The sequence below is a fragment of the Peromyscus maniculatus genome, chromosome 1 (assembly GCF_049852395.1).
Source record: "Peromyscus maniculatus bairdii isolate BWxNUB_F1_BW_parent chromosome 1, HU_Pman_BW_mat_3.1, whole genome shotgun sequence".
Lineage (NCBI taxonomy): Eukaryota > Metazoa > Chordata > Mammalia > Rodentia > Cricetidae > Peromyscus > Peromyscus maniculatus.
In genome coordinates, this window is record NC_134852.1 from 155,244,284 (window position 1) to 155,263,370 (window position 19,087).

The window sequence follows — 19,087 nt, forward strand, 5'->3', positions numbered from 1 at the left end:
AGGAAGGGGAGGAGGGAGATACAGTGAGAGGAGGAGGAAGGGGAGGAGGGAGATACAGTGAGAGGAGGAGGAAGGGAGGGGGGAGATACAGTGAGAGGAGGAGGAAGGGGAGGAAGGAGATACAGTGAGAGGAGGAGGAAGAGAGGAGGGAGATACAGTGAGAGGAGGAGGAAGGGGAGGAGGGAGATACAGTGAGAGGAGGAGGAAGGAGGGAGATACAGTGAGAGGAGGAGGAAGGGGAGGAGGGAGATACAGTGAGAGGAGGAGGAAGGGGAGGAAGGAGATACAGTGAGAGGAGGAGGAAGAGAGGAGGGAGATACAGTGAGAGGAGGAGGAAGGGGAGGAGGGAGATACAGTGAGAGGAGGAGGAAGGAGGGAGATACAGTGAGAGGAGGAGGAAGGGGAGGAGGGAGATACAGTGAGAGGAGGAGGAGGAGGAAGAGAGGAGGGAGATACAGTGAGAGGAGGAGGAGGAAGGGGAGGAGGGAGATACAGTGAGAGGAGGAGGAAGGGAGGAGGGAGATACAGTGAGAGGAGGAGGAAGGGGGGACATGGAGGGGTGAGAGACAGAAAAAGGAAGAGGGAGGAGAGAAAGCAGGGAGACATAGTTGGGGGAGGGAGGGAGAGATAGAGGGAGAGGGAGAGGGAGGGAGAGACAGACAAGGGTGAGGATGCACAAGCTTCTTGGAAATAAAGTGTTTAAAATCACTTCAGGGGGCTGGAGAGATGGCTCAGTGGCTAAGAGCACCGACTGCTCTTCCAGAGGTCCTGAGTTCAATTCCCAGCAACCACATGGTGGCTTGCAAACATCTCTAAAGGGCATATATGCAGACAAAGCACTCGTAATTAATTAGTTAATTATTAATTAAATGCTTTAAAAAAACCTCAGGAGGATTCAACCACTTCATGGGGTCTGGCTGGCCTGTGTGCCCTCTGCAGGCTCATCACCATCCTGACTGAGGTTGGAAGACAACACTGTTTTCGACTTAAGCACCACACTGTGAACTCTTCCTGCTCTGAGGTAACCTCCCCACCCTCGCTGTCAGGCAAACAGCTCACTGGGAGACCTCACTAATGCCCTTGGGAGAAGCCTGTGGGCCTCTTTAGCCTCTGCCAGCCCGGGAAGAGTGGGGCTCAGAGCGGGCGGCTGTGAACTTCAGCAGACAGGGCTCAGCCTGGGGACCATTTTCACTAACCGCTGAACAGATAGATAATGAGTTGGGACCTATGGCTCAGTCCAGGACAGTGGTGGGGCAGACCCATTCCAGCCACATCTATACATCTCCCATGATGCCAGAAGCCCCTCCTTAGAGGTCTGGCTGTCCTCTCATCTGTGGGACCCTCACTGGCCTCAGGAGGATCCAGCAGTTGGCTGCAGCAACACCCCTGCTCAGGTATGTGTCCTGGTTTTGATTAGGGTTTGCCTCAGGGTAGATCAGAAGCTGCCTGGGGCCCTGGAGGAGGTGGGCTAGAGGTTCCCAGTGACTATGATGCAGGCAGCCAGTCTGTGCTGAGCCCTGCTCACACCTACCTCTGGCAGAAACCTCACTGCCACACCACTCAGCCCAGGAAGATGTCCTTGCTGTACTTTGGATTTTTTTTTTTTTTTTGTCCCATTGGATACCTGGAGTCAGGCTCCGGGGGTTCCCATTCATCCATTCATCTACCATTCCATCTTTCCCATCATCTGTCTATTTATCCATGGACACAATGGGAATTGTAAGGAAGAAGCCTCAGATTTTGTCACAGAAAAGGGAAAAATTTCAAACCAAGCCACTTAGAATGGAGTCATCATGGGAGAACAGAAGCTCTGTGATAGGACCCAAATACTTACACAACCTTTCCCTCTTCTTTACCATCATATCTACTCACTGACACATCCACCCACCCACCTGTCATCTGTCTACTCATCCACCCACTTGTCCATCCACCCTTCATTCATCCATCCACCCACTTGTCCACCCACCCTTCATTCATTCATCCATCTACCTATCCACTCATCTATCAATTCAACTCACCTATCTTTCCACCTACCTACTTATCAATCTAGCCATCCTTATATCCATCTACTTACCCACTCATCCATCCATCCACCCACCTACCCACCCATCCATCCATCCATTCATCCACCCACTCATCTTCTATCCATCTACTCATTCAACTATCCATATATATACACATATGCATATATATGTATATATCCCCATCCATCTATTCATCTATCCATGCATCTGTCTATTCTACTAATCACTCATTTATCCATCTACACACCCACTCACTCATCCACCCATCCATTCTTATAGTCACCCACCCACCTAACCATCATTATTCTCTGGCTATCCAATGGGCCAGGCGTAGTACTCTTTGCTGGGACATAAAATTCACTGCAGTGTGGGGTGTTCCTGGTAGAGTTAATATCTGGGCCTGGACAACCTGGAACTGTGTTGCTGGACCTGGCACTCAGCAGGGCCAGGAAGTTATCTGAATAAATAACAGCTATTCCTGGCATGGTGTGACTGTCATCTGAGTTACTATGACCAGCATGTCGGCTGGTGTGGCTGCAGCTCTGGGAAGAGTAGGGGGCTGGGTGAGTGTGTAGGGGGCAAATGGGGTTGCTGCTGTCCATGGAAGGACCTCAGCCAAGAGGCTGAGACACAAGGGGTGAGGGAGTGGACTCCGAGCCCAGAGCTGGCTAGGACACGGAGTGGACCATGCTTCTCCAGCGGGATTGGATAGGGGAGTTCAGCAGGTCATGGGGTCTCAGATGAATGCCAGATGGGACACTAAAAATAACCAAATATGTCATTTTTATGCTAAATCAGATAGAATCTTCAGCTAGATTCCCGGGCAGGCAAGTTACATCAAGTACTAACCATTTGAAAACAAGCCTGGGGCTGGAGGAGTCTGAGAAGGAAGGACATGCCACCCAGAGGTCCCCAGGCCTGGGGGGTGGGGACAAGGCCTCTATTGTGAGCCTGCACACCACTTGCAGAGGGACACGGGAGGAGCAGAGGTCCAGGGAGGTCCCCTCTCCAGGAGGGAGCCTGGCTTTGTTGGGTTAACAGACAGGCTTGTTTGGATGCAATGTGGAAGGCTGTCGAGGGGGCATTCCTGAGAGTGGAGCTGGCATCTGCGAAGGGGGGGGGGACAGACCGCTCACACAGGGGCAGCTTCTTGGGGATCCCCCATGCAGAGCGAGGATTCTGGGCTGCTGGAAAAATGAGGAAGGACAGTAGAGAATGACCCATAGTGTTTCCCAGAGGGCGCTCCACTAAACTCCTGCTTAATAACGTCTCTATTTAAAAGGGTTCCAGGACAGGTAAGTTTGAACACCGTGAAACCAATTCCCCGGGATGCTGTGAGGACTGTGGCTCTCTGGGCAACTGGCCACTGTGAACCCATGTTTACTGATCCTGGTGCTGGTGGAATGAGGCCAGGTGCCTTCAACATCTGCGGGAGCCGGGGACAAGGTGTAGGGTTACCCCATAAGACAGGGGTTCTCTGGAAGCCAATGTGGGAGAGGAGGGTGGAGAGGAAGAGGTGGGCTCCGAAGAGGTATGTTTCCTTTGCGCGGTCGGTCAGGCATCTGTCAAGGGCTGGATAAAGTGACTAGGGGGAAGGAAACAGTGAGCCCCAAGACCACTCACCTCCCCAAGCCCCGCCTCCCACTCTGCTTTCACACACTTACTTTCCTGTCGTTGAACTCGACGTTGTCGCCTTCATAGTCTCCCTGTGAATGGAAGCAAAAGTAAGACTGTGCCACAAAGCATGAGGCTGACCAGGTGCCCTTCCTCCCATGGCCAGGGCTGTGTGAGCCTCAACTCCCATGGCCAGGGCTGTGTGAGGCCCAACTCCCATGGTCAGGGCTGTGTGAGCCTCAGTTCCCATGGCCAGGGCTGTGTGAGCCCCAACTCCCATGGCCAGGGCTGTGTGAGGCCCAACTCCCATGGTCAGGGCTGTGTGAGCCCCAACTCCCATGGTCAGGGCTGTGTGAGCCCCAACTTCCATGGTCAGGGCTGTGTGAGCCTCAATTCCCATGGTCAGGGCTGTGTGAGGCCCAACTCCCACGGTCAGGGCTGTGTGAGCCCCAACTCCCATGGCCAGGGCTGTGTGAGGCCCAACTCCCATGGTCAGGGCTGTGTGAGCCTCAGTTCCCATGGTCAGAGCTGTATGAGTTCTGCTGGCCACTTGGCCTCTGACACCAGACTCCCCAAGCTTTGTCTCTCCTCAACACAGAGTGGGATCCAAGAGAAGACCATGGATGGCATTGCCTTGAAGTTGGCAGGGCTAAAGAAAAGGGCTTTGAGGGGAAAGAAAGCCTCCCACCAACAAGAACATGTGGCATACTCTGAGATGTCCCCAGAGTCCTGTCTAGGTTTCCACTGTCAGGTGTCCCACAGTAAATCACACAATTTCTGAATATCTAGATCCCTGAGCGCAACATGCCCAGAGGCTCAGAGATGCAGCCTGACTTTCCTAAGGACACACAGCTAAGTGTTTGGTCGGACCTGAACTCACAACCAGATCTCACAAACAGTCAAAGGGAAAGAGGATGTAAAAGTTGGAAGTGCCTCTCCACAGCAACCCCCGCCACATGTAGCCGGCCTGAGTCAACCACCCGCTTTTGTTAGTCATTAGCAAGATACAGTGTGGCCTCTTCAGAGTCAGCCTAGGGCAGCCCCCTCCCCTCCATTGGTCAGCAACGTTTGCAGCACCGGCCATGGGGAAGATCTTGCTGTGTCCCCAAGCAAGGGGCCCACTACTGGGGTCTGAGGACAGCTTCCTTCTGGACTCTGGGGTGGGGGGCTCTCCCACCCAGGCTCAGGTCCTTTGGGTGTTTTCATGAATGAGTCCCATGGTTGGTTCCTGTATGGATCCATTCATACCAGAGGCTTGCTCTTGGTAACCTGAAGGCAGACAGATGCCAACCCGGAAGGAAGCTGAGAAGCTACCAAGCAGCCAATATAAATGTCACCAGCCTTTCTGTGCAGGTGATACCTCTGATTACTGGAGACCTCCCCAGGGTCTCACTTAGAACAGGTGACTCTTAGTCAGCACACAGACTAATGCTAGCTTCCCAGCTGGCCTTGGTGCCCCCATCTACCATGGCTTCCCAGCTGGCTTCAGTGCCCTCATTCATCGTGGCCTCCCAGCTGGCCTCGGTGCCCCACATCCACCATAGCTACCCAGCTGGCCTCGGTGCCCCACATCCACCATAGCTACCCAGCTGGTTCCAGTGCTCCACAACCACCATGGTTTCCCAGCTGGTCTCGGTGCCCCACATCAACCTAGAGATAGTATGTGAAAGAAAGAACAGTCCACAGACAGACATGGAGAGAGGGTGAGGATGCCCCAGGCCGGAATGAAGATAGGAGCATGGGAGGACAGGAAACGGATGCAGAACATACAAACAAGCACCAAGCACTGTACAGTGAGCAGACTCCAGTCCCTCTCTGTTCTAGTCTCACTGACTCTCCATCTGTGCCCTCTGTTCAAGGACACAGAGCAGACCTGGCCCGCTTCAGAGCGAGTTACTTCCCCTGGAATTATTTTGTAGTTTGTTTGTTTGTTTGTTTTTCGAGACAGGGTTTCTTTGTGTAGCCTTGTCTGTCCTAGAACTAGCTCTGCAAACCAGGCTGGCCTTGAATCCATAGAGATCCTGCCTCCCAAGGCTTATTTTGTATTTTGCCTCAAGGTCTCACGCTGCAGCTCAGGTTAGCCTCAAGCTCGCCATCCTCCTGCTTCAGCCTTCTGAGTGATGAGCTGGCAGCTGTGTGACATCACTTCTGGCTTCCCTAGTTGTTTCGGTGTGAGCCTGGTACTGAATGGCATGTGTGCTCCTTGGCTGTTTGCAAAGGTTATGGGTGGAAAGTTCCTTATTGTCCAGAGACTCTGAGCTCTACTTCCATTCCAGGCTGTGTTCCTGGGCAAACTGCCTGAGTTCCACAAAGCTCTGCTTTCCCATCTTTACTGTGGAAAGTGCGGCCACCACGTAGGCTTTCACATGGCTGCCGCATAAGGAACAATGGCAGGTCTGCTTGGCGAAGATGGAGCATTTGACCTTCAGGGAAGAAGACACATGGTGCCACTAGGGACACGTAGCAGGGTGCCAATCACTAGTGGTCTTTATTCACAGTTCCTCACGGGAAGTCTGTGACTTTAGGCAAGTTACTAAACCTCTCTGAATCTGTGTCCTCACTGGGTTAATCGAGATAAAGCTTCCACTGTAATCAGTGCTTGGCATGTTCCCCTAAGATTTAAAGGGCCAGCTTAAAGCAGACCAGGGCCTAGAAATACTAGCTTGTGGACCCCAGCTACACCAGGGAAGACAGGGCAGAGCTAGGCTGGGTAAAGCTGGATTCTGGAGCCCAGTGGCATCCTGTAGAAGGGGGCTCAACAGTGGAGCAGGGACTTCATGGGAGGGACAGGACCTGTCAGGACCTGAAGGATCAGGGCCTACCCTGGAAATATTCACAAGGCAACATATCCCTTGAGGAGGAGGCCAGAGAGCCAGAATCCCACTGACTGCTAACACAATACACACACACACACACACACACACACACACACACACACACACACACATTCATGCACACCACACACACACACTCACATACACACCACACACACATTCATACACACCACACTCACATACACCACACATACACACACACTCATACACACCAAACACACACCACACATATACACACACACACTCATACAAACCACACATACACACACACACTCATACATACCACACACACACACACATGCATACACACACACACACACACACACACACACACACACCCACACACACCCACACACACGGTGGCCAGACAGTCATCTTCCCGTGGGATAAGGGGCACTGGAAGGCCAGCGAAGGAGGAAACTCAGGGTGCTGCAGAGAGGAGGCAGGAAAAGCACATCTGGCAGACAAGCAGAGAAGCGCACGTACAGGCACCAAGTGGGGAAGCCAGGCCAACTACCCCAAACCCCTGGCTCTGCAGTGTGGTGTAGGTTCCAGTTAGGGGTGGGAGGGGAAGGTGAGGGGACAGAGAAGCCTGGCTTGGCCTCTTCCCCATCGTCCCCCATATGGTCCACTGCCCTGTGCTACTTCAGCAATCCTGTCTCCTCCTGAAGGTTTCTTGCCTGTACTTGCTCTGACACCCACATCTGTCCTGCTGTTAGACAGACAGCAGTCCTGCCAGGACACTAAGTCTCTGAGCAGACTGCTCAGGGCCAGAGGAAGTGAGCGACCAGCATGGGATCTGCCAAACCCCAGGTCTGTCCTCCTTCCCTCCTGCTCTGGGTTCCTGGTCCACGCTATACTCCACATTTGGCAGGTTCTAGGGAGCCTCTGCTGGGATTCACATACTACTTAGGCCCCACAGCCTGGTCCCTGTTTCTATGAAGACAATAAGAAGACAATCTTGCCTCATCTCTTCATCCCTGACCACAGCAAAAGCTAAATTTGTCAAAGAGAGGCCAGCTGGATTTGGACACTCAACCCAGGAAGCTGGCCATTCGCTGTATACAGAGCCCTGGTGAGTGCCAGAGCCCGCGGCGGCAGAGTTGGAGCCAGGGCAAACACCCTGTGGATCAGCTGGCTGCGAGGTATGGAGGAAGCCAGCCCGGCGTCTCCCACAGTCACCCCTGTTTTCATGGGATTGTTCTGCCAGCCAAGACAGCTCTGTGTGTGACTTTTCCACCTCCCATTGAGGGGAACAGAGAAGGGCAAGCAGGAAGCTGTGACCACAGGATAACTGGAGCTCCCAAGAGGGGTGGCCCTTGAAGATGGGTGTGTGTGTCAAATGACGCAGAAATTAACTGTGTGTGAAGGTTACTTACATCATGCAGAGGGTATGCGGCAGAGTACACACCGTTGGCCAGAAGGCTGGTGATGCCTTAAAAACAGAGGTAGAGAGAAGTTAAGGACCAGTAGAGGCCTGCTGCCCTGCATCTGGAAGTCAGAGCCGTCACAGAATGCTCCGGTTCACAGGGATGCTGCTCAAAGCCAGACGCACCAGGCTACCCAGAGCCCAGTCACCATCTTGGGGTTCTTCCCCGGGTAGAACGCAGCAGGGCGAGTTAGCTATCCACTAGAGATGATTTCAACATGCTTGATTGGTAGGGTTAGGAAGACGCAGAGCACACCCCAAGAGGAAGTTCTGTCCCTGAGGAAGGAGGCAGGTAGCAGTCCAGTCACCCCCAAACCTCGGATTCGCCAGCTACCCCCACCGGCCTGAGGGGAGAGCCTGCAGTTTGGAAAGATGGCCTCTGAGCGGTCAGAGAAGCTGATCATGAGAAGATGGACGGATGAGAAATTGATGGTGTCAGGGAACACACATACAATTTGGAATTAGCTTGTAAGTTGATGGGAGAAGCGGAAGAGGAGGCCCCCGCTCTTACCGTATTTCCCACACTTCCGCCGTTTACTTAGAAGGGCAGAGTCCTTCCTTCTTCCCTCTCCTTGCCCTGTTTACACATTGGCTATTAGTTACACAGAAGGGCCTGGAAGGGTCAAAGCTACATTTGGGGAGAGAAAGCTGGTGGAGGCAAAGGGTTCACAGTCAAGTGCTCAGGAGAGAAGGAAGATGGCTGGGCCCTTGTCGGCTGGGCCCAGAGCCCACACTGGCATAGGAGAAATAAAAACAGCCACATCTACACCTGTCTACTGGTAGGGATGCTGTGCCTGGTTCCAGAACCTGCTACTGAAAAGGGAGAGAAGAGCGGACCCTGGGGAAGCATGAAGGAGGGGCTCCTGGGAAACTGCTCTGGTTTTGACACACTCCGGACCAACAGCTTGGATCCTAGTCCCCCCAGACCTCCAACTGTTAGCCCAGAATCCCCTGCCTGGCAGAGTGGCTTTCTAGGTGACCTCTTGTAGGCCAATTTTTTTTTTTTTTTTTTTCCAGCAGCCCGGAAGCTGACTCTATGCAACGTGGCTCGCCAACATTTGAAAAATAACCTAGCCAAGGGCCATCTCCTTGGACAGTGACCTAGAATAGCCAGGCGCCCCAAGGGACACTTAGGAATCACAACCAGAGGTGACCAGAGCATGTGGCTGAAGCCACGCTCACAAGTGGAAAGTTCACCTCACAGCCAAAATGTATGTGGGGCTGGATCCCGGCCTGTGGCCTCCTCATCCTTCCTAGGATGCAACCAGGGTGGAGTTGCCATGGGGCCCTTGCTTGGGCTCGTGTAGCAGGCTTACTAACCCTCTTCCTCCAAGCCTTCTCTGTCCTCCCCTGAGAGGCCTCCCCTGACCATGGCTTCCCCAGCCCCCTTTCTGTGAGACTGCATAACTTAGCTGTTTCCTTACCCTAGAATACAAGTACCCGAGAGCAGCCCCTGGGACAGACAGGGGTCGGCAGGAGCCCATCACTAGAGGATGGAGGGCCACTAAGTGACTTTGCTGGTCAGTAGAGCGCCCAGGCCAGGTGCCACCATGAAGTGGGGTTACAAAGGTACCCTAATCTCTCTCTTCCGTGCAGAGGCAAGGGAACTAGGGAAGTTAAAAAAAAAATGGGTGGGAACCAACCCAGTCCCTCTACCTCAGGGTCAGCTCCAATCCAGCCATGCTCTACAGACCTTCATGGAAGTCACATTTATTTCTATGGAGGGGACCTGGTGCCTGGACTGGAGTCATGCACCCTTTCTACTTCCGACAGCCTTGTCATAGACAGCGCTGACTGGAACAAGCCCCTGAATTTGCTTCCTCCTCCACTCACCCAGGGTGCAAGACATGCTCATTCTGGAGACCACGCTGTCTGAAGGGACCAGGCCAATGGGGACAGGACTCCTGGGTTCCTGGCTGGGGCTCTAACTCCAGTGTATCAAGATATGGGGTTGGGGATCTCAGAGGAGTGTCCCTGTGGCCAGCTGTGGGCCACACAAGTCAGGCTACACGCAGTCTCTAGAGCCCCGGGCAGAACCCTCCCTGCAGCCTGGCCTACCTCAGCCAGGCCACACCACAGCTTGGCCGCTGCTGTCCTTGAGCTGCTGTTTCCAGTGGCCCAGAAGTGGGCTGTGGTCCCCAAGGGACACCCTGTCATTCTTTCCTGCTGAACTTATAATCAAAGAGGGGTTGGGCCCCTTTGTCTGTTTCTTTTCCCATGGTGTAGGGCCTCTCTGCAGGAAGCCATCCTTATATCAACAATCACCTTCAGCCAAGGGAAGAGCACCTCTGGGTGTAAAGTGCCTGGCTATAAGTCCACCGGGAACAGGACCCTGGCACGGCTCTTCTGCCAGCTTCCCAGCCCTCTGTTCTGAACCCACATAGGCTTAAATCAAATCTCTTTGAGGAAGCCCCAAGCCAGACGCCCACCTCCCACTGAGAGGGTTCAGGGGCAAGATGGCCACTCAGACCCTGCCGCTGACCTCAGGTCCACAGAATGTCCTTACCCATGCTGTACTTGGCCTTTGTGCACGTTGTTCTCTTCAGAATTTCATAGACCTAGTGCAGAGGGAGAGACAAAAGGGGGTCTGTTTACTCTGTTGCTCTGTCAGTCAAAGGCCACAGTCACAGGGCATCAGGAGGGTCCTGGGCTAGGGACCCTAGCAGGCGACTCCCAGGGGTAAATAAAACAGAGGTCACAGAGAATCCCCAGCCTCCACTTCCTGGAGCAGGACTGATCCTGCTGGCCTCACAAGGTGCCAGCCATGTGCAGTGGGCCCTTCCTAGGAACTAAGGGGATGGGGGTGGGGTGGGAGACACAACAGCCATCTCAGAGCCCTGCGGCTGCTCGCTGCCCCTTTGTGGAGGCAAGAGCAGGAGCGGAGAGCCTGTATGCAGCTCTGTATGGATTGGGAGCCCGGAGGAGGGCCAGGTGTGGAGCTGAATCTCAAGACTCCTACCACACTGGGCACCAGGAAAGAAGCCCCTATGAAGGGACCCCATCCCTCTTCACATCTCTTTGACTAATGAGATATTTTTCTTGGTCTCAGGAGCCCTAGCTGAGGAGTCTTGCTTGCCTGGGGCTGAGTTAGAAGAGCTTTGTGCAAACTGCACCACCACCACCCTGCCTCAATATAACTCTCTGAAAAATGGGCTTGGAATAAACAGCCATGATCTAACTAGTGTCATTTCATTTTTGAGACAGGGTCTCAGGCTGGCCTCAAACATATTTATTGTCAAGGACAACTTTAAACTTCTGATCCTCCTACCTTCCCTTCCTAAGTGCTGGGACTGCTGGTGTGCACCACATGCCTGATTTATGGGGTGCTGGGGATCGAACCCAGGGCCTCCTGTCATCCAGGTAAGCACTCCACCAACTGAGCCACAGACATAGCTCTATCCATGACCTACAGATGAGGATTTCTGAGCACGTTGATTCACCATCAAACCCTTTGCTGTGTTCACTCAGGCAAGACCAGTGTCCCTCCATTGGCCTCCAGGCCTGCATCATCTGGCTCTGCCATTACACCTTGGTCTCCTCTGTCAGCAGCCCCAGCCTCTTGCTCTGAGTTCCCTCCTGCAGCCTCTGTTAGAAGCACCCATGCCCATAGTTCCAGGCTCACATTAACAGGTCTATGGAGCAGCTCTGTCCCTATCCTGTATTGTCATCCTACTCTCCATCAGCTGTCCTGTGATCGATGCTCTCAACACTTCCTCCCTCGCTGCAGGAGAAAGCATACTGCAGGTGCTTAATAAATCCCCACTCGGCCGGGCAGTGGTGGCTCACGCCTTTAATCCCAGCACCTGGGAGGCAGAAGCAGGTGGATCTCTGTGAGTTCGAGGTCAGCCTGGGCTACCAAGTGAGTTCCAGGAAAGGCGCAAAGCTACACAGAGAAACCCTGTCTCAAAAAACAAAAAAACAAAAAACAAAAACAACAACAACAACAACAACAACAAAAATCCCCACTCAATTGCTCTCCAAGACTCTGTCACTTTTTATATCTAACTGGTTAACTTGTCATGACTTTCTGCTTATTCCATAACCACCTCCTCCTCCTTTCCACTCACGCAGTCATGACAACCACCATGACTCAACATCCATCCACCTCTACTACCCATGACCCCACATCCATCCATCTGCACTCTCGTGACCCTACATCCATCATCACCACCAGGTGACCCACATCCACCTCTACCATGTGACTTCATGTTCATCTACCTCTACCATATGACCCCCACATCCATCCACCTCCACCATGTGACTTCATGTCCATCCACCTCTACTATGTGAACCTACATCTATCCATCACCACCACATGATCCCACATCTATCCATCTCCACCACCATGTGACCCTACATCCGTCCACCTCCACCATGTGACCTCACATCCATCTACCTCTACCACCACAGGCCCCACATCCATCCACCTGCACCATGTGACTACACACACACACACACACACACACACACACACACACACACACACCTCTCGCCCACTGCTCACAGCGAGCCCCTGGGAGTGAACACAACTGACTACATAAAAACCCTTGCCTGACCACCTTTTATGGCTCCCCATCACCTACAGGCCCACTGCCTAAGATCCCAGTGAGCACAATGGGCCCTTGTCTCTTGGAAGCTGCTGGTCTCTGACTCCAAATAGCTTGTACATGGAGCCACCCCAGTGGCAGGAGAGAAGTGGCCAGTGTGGAGGAAGAGATGTGTTCTCTGTCACACCTGGGCCTAAACCATGAGATGAGACCTGACTAGCCACGTGCAGATCTGTGAATCAGCAAACCCTTTGGCGCACAGAGGTGGTCTACACTGGCTTCCAGGATTTCTGGGAGGCAATGGCCCTTCCTTCCTTCCTTCCTTCCTTCCTTCCTTCCTTCCTTCCTTCCTTCCTTCCTTCCTTCCTTCCTTCCTTCAGCAGCAAACAGAGTCATGGCTCTCCACATCTGCTGCCCTCAGTGCATTGGTTCTCTGGCTCAGTGAAAATAGCAGCATTCACCCAGGGGAACCTCAGACTAAATAGTCTCACAGCTAATCACCAGGAAGAGGTGTCAGAATTGCTCAGGCCCCTCCCACTTCAGTCACCTCCCCACAGCAAAAGTGTTTGCAAAGGTTCTTCTGGAGGTATCCCACACCCCGGAAAACGTGCAAATCCAAGGCACACACATCCTGAAGCGTGAGCACATAGCTGTTACAGCGATATGAAAGAGACACTGTGTGGGTCACACTGGAGGGCTTCTCCCAAGAGACAGGCATCCAAGAGTCGGTCCCAAGTCCTTTGGAGGCCAAGAGGGGATATGGCTACCCCTCAAACATGCCAGTCCCAGTTCCACCAGAGGCCACGTCTTTGCTCAACTCCATGTTGCCCACCTATTACCATGAAATCGAATTGTCAAAATTCATCAATAGTGGGCAGGCTAAATGGCTCGGCAGGTAAAGGTTCTTGCTGCCAAGTTTGACGGTCTGAGTTCAATCCCCAGAAGAGAGAATCAGCTCCCTAGGGTTTTCCCCTGACCTCTACCACATACACTATGGTACATGTACTCACTGCCCCCAGTAAGTAAGTTAATAAACACATAAAAAAATTAAATTAGAAACACCAATGATAACAGGACCACACTGTGCCACGGGACTGCCCTGATGGGGGTGCTACCCTGCCCTTGTGGGGGACAAACCAGACTCAGTCTTGTTCTGACACAGGCAAGGGAAGAGGCAGCAGGTGGAAACACCTGCCTGTCCTGGGTCTGAGCCTCCTTCACCAACAGGACCTGTGCCACCCTCCTGCAGGGCGGTGGCTGCAAGAAGAGTTCCCTGCACCAGGTAAATGGGCCGCCTTCCCCCAGCCCTTCCTGTGACCCAGCCAGCCTGGATGCTGTAGGCAGGAGAGGAGAGCGGACCAGACCTTAGCCGCCAGGCCGATGTCTTGTTTAGATAGAAATTGGGTCCTGTGCCACACGCAGTCCCAGCTTGGCTGGCAGTCAAATTGGCAGCTGAAGAATAAACACTAAGCCAGTGCCCTGAGTAGGGCAGGGTGGCCTGCATGGTCAGATTGCAACCTAGGCTGGCGGCACTGGCAAAGGCCTTGGGATGTTATCCTGATACGTGTGCCTAGGCTGGGCTGCCTGGCCTGCTCAGACATCCTGGGCCAAGCCCCTTGCAAACTCTACCAGGATGGAGTGATGGGGGTGGGGTGGGATTGGGGGGTAGGGGAGGTGGGGGGGCGCCTCTTTAGGCTTGGAGCTCGGCCTGGAGGTCCCCTCCCCCAGCTTCCTGCAGCTTAGTTCTTTCTCACGCTCCTCCTCCAAACTGAGCAGCCAGGCCTCCCTCCCCTGGGCCACCCACTGCCCTCCTGATTCATTATTCTAATTATTTTTGTCACAGGCAATTAGAGGCGGCTTCCACCCCGAGGAGTTTCAGAGAAATGAAATGATCCCCGGGGTCCCCAGGGCACCCTCTGATGAGGCAATTCCAGGACGCCTACTCACTATTGTGCTCCGGGTCTTGCTGTCGAAAAAAGAGTCCCTGTCAGTCAGGTCGAATCTGCAGAAACACAGGGAGACAAGACGACTGCTGTAGGCTCCAAGCCTGGGAACACATCCTTTCTCCGATAACAGTGACCATGAGGGGACTAACAGTCCTCAGAGCAGGCACGAGTGCCCCTGTCCCTGGGCTTGGTGTTAGCTGATCTCATCAGCCCAGTGTGGGAGGCTCTGAGACCTCCATTGCTGGGAAGGGAACCGAGGGCACCCTCCAGTTCAAGTTTCTTGTTTTGTTTTGTTGGAGACAAAGTCTCATGTAGCCCAGTCTGGTCTCCAACTAGCTGTGTAGCTTGAGGATGGCCTCGAATGCCTCATCCTCCTGCCTCCACCTTCTTAGCACTGGGTGTGTGTGACCATGCTCAGCCAAGCCTGGTTTTGTATGAAATTGGAACCCCAGAAAGGCAGTCTTTCAAGCCCCTATTTCAGAGTCAAGGAGACAGGGACAGTGTCATCCCTCCACATGATGATTTCGGCTTTGAGGACACTCTCCCTGGAGACGGTTTGCATCCAGGTGTTCTGGGCCACACAGATTGCCTGAGGTTTCTGGGGCACAGGAATAGCTCTGAAGTCACCATTCCCTGGGGTGCTTAGTGGAGAAGAGGGTGGAAGGGAGCTGGGTTTGGATAAGGGGTGTGCCCCCTCATGCCCCTGAGCTGGCAGAGGTTGCAGGGCAGTGTGTCCAGTCTTCAAAGACTGGCCGGTGTAGTCAGGCCAGCACGTGGCTCCTCCGAAGCCATCACTGCCTCTGCAAAGCAGAGGCCTCTGTTCTGAGCTAAAGTGTGGGTGCATGCTCCTTGCTCCCAGGCGTCCTCAAGGCCACAGCACCCCAAAGCCACCTGCTCCTGGGCCTTGCCATCCAAACTGCCCGAGTTTCAGGCACTCAGGCCTTTTCTCCCGCTTGTGCCAGGGAGGCCAGGTCTGGGGAGACCTTGTAACTGCTGCACCTGAGCCGGGTGGCTGTGCACACCCCCCCCCTTGGGAACAGGGAGGATGGAAGGTTCCAGAAGAGACTCAGCACTGCCAGGCAACACACTGCTGGCTGTGGATCCCCAGGGCCTCGGGACTCCCTTGAGGGAGGCCCCTTGATCAATCGATTGCTGCCTCACCAGTTGCTCCCGGGGCTGTTGAGGTTTCGTGACAGGGAACCAGGGCTCAGAGGGACAAAGCTAGGGTTGGATAGCCTAGACCTTTGCTCTAGCCAAGGTCCAGGCAGTTTTCCCTAAGCATTACCAAGCCAGGCAAAACTCCTGAATCCCTCTTTCCTCCGTGACCAGGGCCCTTAGAAGTTGCTTCCTCAGCCTTGTCTGGGCTCAACAGTTACAAAGTACTATAAGAACATGTTCCCCTGTTTTAGGGGAACTGGGAGTCATCCTATACTTCTGACTTACAGGTGCTGCTTCTCCCGGGAGAAAGGGTAGGAGAGCCTCTTTGTGGTCTGCGGTCTGTGCTCAGCCACCTTGGGCTGGATGGGGTCTGTGATCTTCTGCAGTACCGAGTTGATGGTTTTCAGGATGCCTCGGGTCTCACTGATGTGGTACACCTGTGGGCAAGACCAAGCCAGGACATGAGTCACTTTCCTGAGCTCTGACTTTCGTGACAGTTGGTTAATATTTCTTCTCAATACAATTTAGAACCATCATGAAAACAGGCCTCTGGGCGTGTCTGTGAGGAAGTTTCTAGACTGGGTTAACTGAGGTGGAAGATCCACTCTGAATATGGATGGCATCATCCCATGGGCTGGGGTCCCAGACTGAATACAGAGGGGAGAGTGGACTGAGCACCCCCGTTCCTCTCTCTGCTTCTTGATTATGGATGGAACATGACCAGCTGTCTCCCACTCCTGCTCCACACCTTCCACACCATCATGGTCTGTAGCTCCCTAAACTGGGAGGCAAATAAATCCTTTCTCCATTAAACTGTTTTTGTCAGGGTAATGTGTAAAGTGACTAAGTCATCCTAGTCTTGGATGGTCAGAAAAACACCCCATGGTGATACAGTCCTTCCTGGGAACAGAGTACCTGGGTAGCCAGGGTGCCCCTACCTGCTCTCTTTTAGGCTTACCCAAAGAACCCAGCATTTTAGGAGAGTTGGGCCAAGAGCTCAATTATAATACATTCTAGAAAACATTTGCCCCAAATGTCTCTTTTGTTTCCAAAGCTGTAATCCAAGCGGCTTCACTGGATCTGAGAAGCAGCACTGGACTTCCCCTTCCACCCACACACATAAATATGGACTCTCAACCCAGCTTCCCTGGCAGGCTGCTCTTCAGCCATAAAGTTTTCAGAGATTAAAAGGAAAAATCCCAGCAAGCTAGAAAATGTAATTAAATTGAATCTGATAAATTATCTGAGACCCCACAAGCATCAAAGAAGCAGGGCCTCAAGCTGAACTATATTTGTTCAGGTCAAATTCCTGGGACAGAGTGGGCAGCTTTTCTGCCTGGACCTTCTCCTGGTGTCCCGATGGGGTGTGGTCTTAGGTGTTGCTCTTTCCTTTTTTAAAAATTGTGTGTGTGTGTCTGTGTGTTTATGTGCATTTGTGTACAGGTACCTGCAAAGGCCAGAAGAGGGCGCCTGAATCCCCAGGAACTGACTTTACAGGTAGTTGTGAGCTGCCCTATGCGGTCCTGGGATCTGAACTCCAGTCCTCTTGCAAGAGCAGCAGAACTGCTAAGGTATCTATCTAGCCCTGGCCTAGAGTCTCTAAAGACCACCCGGGCAGATGCATCACAGTGGATAGGAACTGTGCCCTGTGTCTCATCCCCTTTTGCCTTTTCAATGTGATTAGGAGCTTGCAGTGATGATTCTGCTTCCGGGTGTCCTCATACTAGGACTAGTGTTTTGTAATATAAACATTTCCACTCACCTTCTTCGTGGGCATCTTCAGTTTCAAAAACTCAGCCTCCCTGCAGAGCACATGCCAGGGTGCATGGATCTTCACGAACCCAACACCGTGGATTTTGGTCTACAGAGAGAAAAAGGGCTGTTGGTCAGGGCGTTTGGCAGCTGGGACCCCTTCTCCCCTTGGTACCCAGCTGTGACTGATGAGGTGTGGCTGCCTTTGCCTAGCACCAGCCCCTTCCTGACAATACCCACCTTTCTTTTCTTCCCTTTCTTTCTTTCTTTTCTTTTTTTGAGACAGGGTTTCATTGTGTAGCCCCAACTGTCCTGGAACTCACTCTGTAGACCAGGGTGGCCTCTAACTCACAGAAATCTGCCTGCCTCTGCCTCCCAAGTGCTGGGATTAAAGGCACATGCCACCACTACCTGGTACTAGGAACCTTTCTTAGATATAACACTTTATGCACAAATCCAGGGGTCCCCAGGAGGGATCTTAGTGGTCTAAGACACTTAGGAAAATTTCAGGAATTAAGTGAGAGCCCCTCATCCCAACAGTGAGGTAACAGCAGAGGACCATTCATGATTCCAGGCCCACACCCCTCAACCTTGACCTGGGCCTCGCAGGGCTCATTGAACAAGTGCTTCTGTGGGGGTCATGCAGTCCTCTCTCTAATTGTAGCCTAACTCCAGTTTCCCTGCATATCTATGACTGTTATCCTTAAAGAGCTGAAAGCCCGACACACCAAGAGTTCAAGTCCGGGTCCCCCTACAGTGCTGCTTTGACTTGGGACAAGTGAGAAGGCCAGTTTTGTCAATTTGACACAATCTAACATCATGCTGTCCTGTGGACATATATCTGTGATGGACTGCCTTGATGAATAGGAGACCTGCCCACTGTGGGTGGCACCATTCCCTGAGCATGGGATCCTGGATTGTGTTAGAGTGGGGAAAGTGAGCTAAGTATAAGCACACACGTATTAACTCATTGCTTATGATTGTGGATGTGATGTGACCAGTTGTTTCAAGTTCCTGCTACCTTGACATCCCCACAAGGATAGACTGCAACCTGGAATTGTGATCCAAATAAGCCCATTTCCCCCTAGACTTTTGTGAGGGTATTTTATCACCACAAGCCATGTCTTTCTGTTGAGTGACAGGAAGGAACCCAAGGGCTACTGACTGGCAGCCAAGTTAATGACTTTGTAAGAACTGATTGCTACCACCAGCTGGAAATGAAATGCATGATTGCCTATCTCCTTACAGAGGAGACACTTCAGCTCGTGGAGAGGTCCCTATAACCTACCAGCTCTTGGCTAGCAGGGTCCACCCAATTCAGACCCAATCTATTCTTCCCCAGTGGCAGAAGTGCCATGCCTGGCCCCTGGTTCTCTCTTGACACATGTTCCTTGGAAAAGCCTCTTTGTCAAGGGACAAGTTTCTACATAGTCACAGAAACATGCAGGATCTTGCCCAGATCTTTCACAAGACCTCTCATAGCCGACTGGAGCTCAGCCTGAGGGTCCACAGACCTCTCTGGTCCATAATTCTGAGATCTAAAGGAGCTTGTCATGAGGTATGGAGCAGCCAGTGTGGCCTGCCCCCTCTGCTCTCAGGACCACAGGCTGAGTGAGTGGCCCGGTCCACAGGTGTGCTGCAGGCTGATGGCCAAAGCCCACCAGGCCAGTGTCATCTGAGGATGGCCTATAAGAAAAAAAATTCTGGGATGCTGAAGCGGGATTGTTTCTGAGGCTATTCTGCTATCCTGGGCTACATGGTGAGTTTTACCCAATCAATCATC

The 19,087-nt window shown here is 52.8% G+C and overlaps 1 protein-coding gene across 7 annotated transcripts in view; it reads right to left on the reverse strand.

Moving 5' to 3' along the window:
• Window positions 1–19,087, reverse strand: part of Ano1 (anoctamin 1) — a 157,378-nt gene that overhangs the window by 58,963 nt on the left and 79,328 nt on the right. For 4 of the 7 annotated variants that reach the window (XM_076556100.1, XM_076556093.1, XM_076556106.1 and 1 more), the window contains exons 4-9: window positions 17,315–17,413; window positions 15,838–15,989; window positions 14,396–14,450; window positions 10,408–10,459; window positions 7,852–7,907; window positions 3,689–3,730 (exon numbers count right to left, since the gene is read on the reverse strand). In XM_076556100.1, the coding sequence (XP_076412215.1) occupies window positions 3,689–3,730; window positions 7,852–7,907; window positions 10,408–10,459; window positions 14,396–14,450; window positions 15,838–15,989; window positions 17,315–17,413 (456 nt within the window). Of the gene's footprint in view, window positions 1–3,688; window positions 3,731–7,851; window positions 7,908–8,412; window positions 8,479–10,407; window positions 10,460–14,395; window positions 14,451–15,837; window positions 15,990–17,314; window positions 17,414–19,087 lie in introns of all 7 variants that reach the window. The other 3 variants (XM_042258174.2, XM_076556087.1, XM_042258185.2) reach the window with 1 other exon arrangement.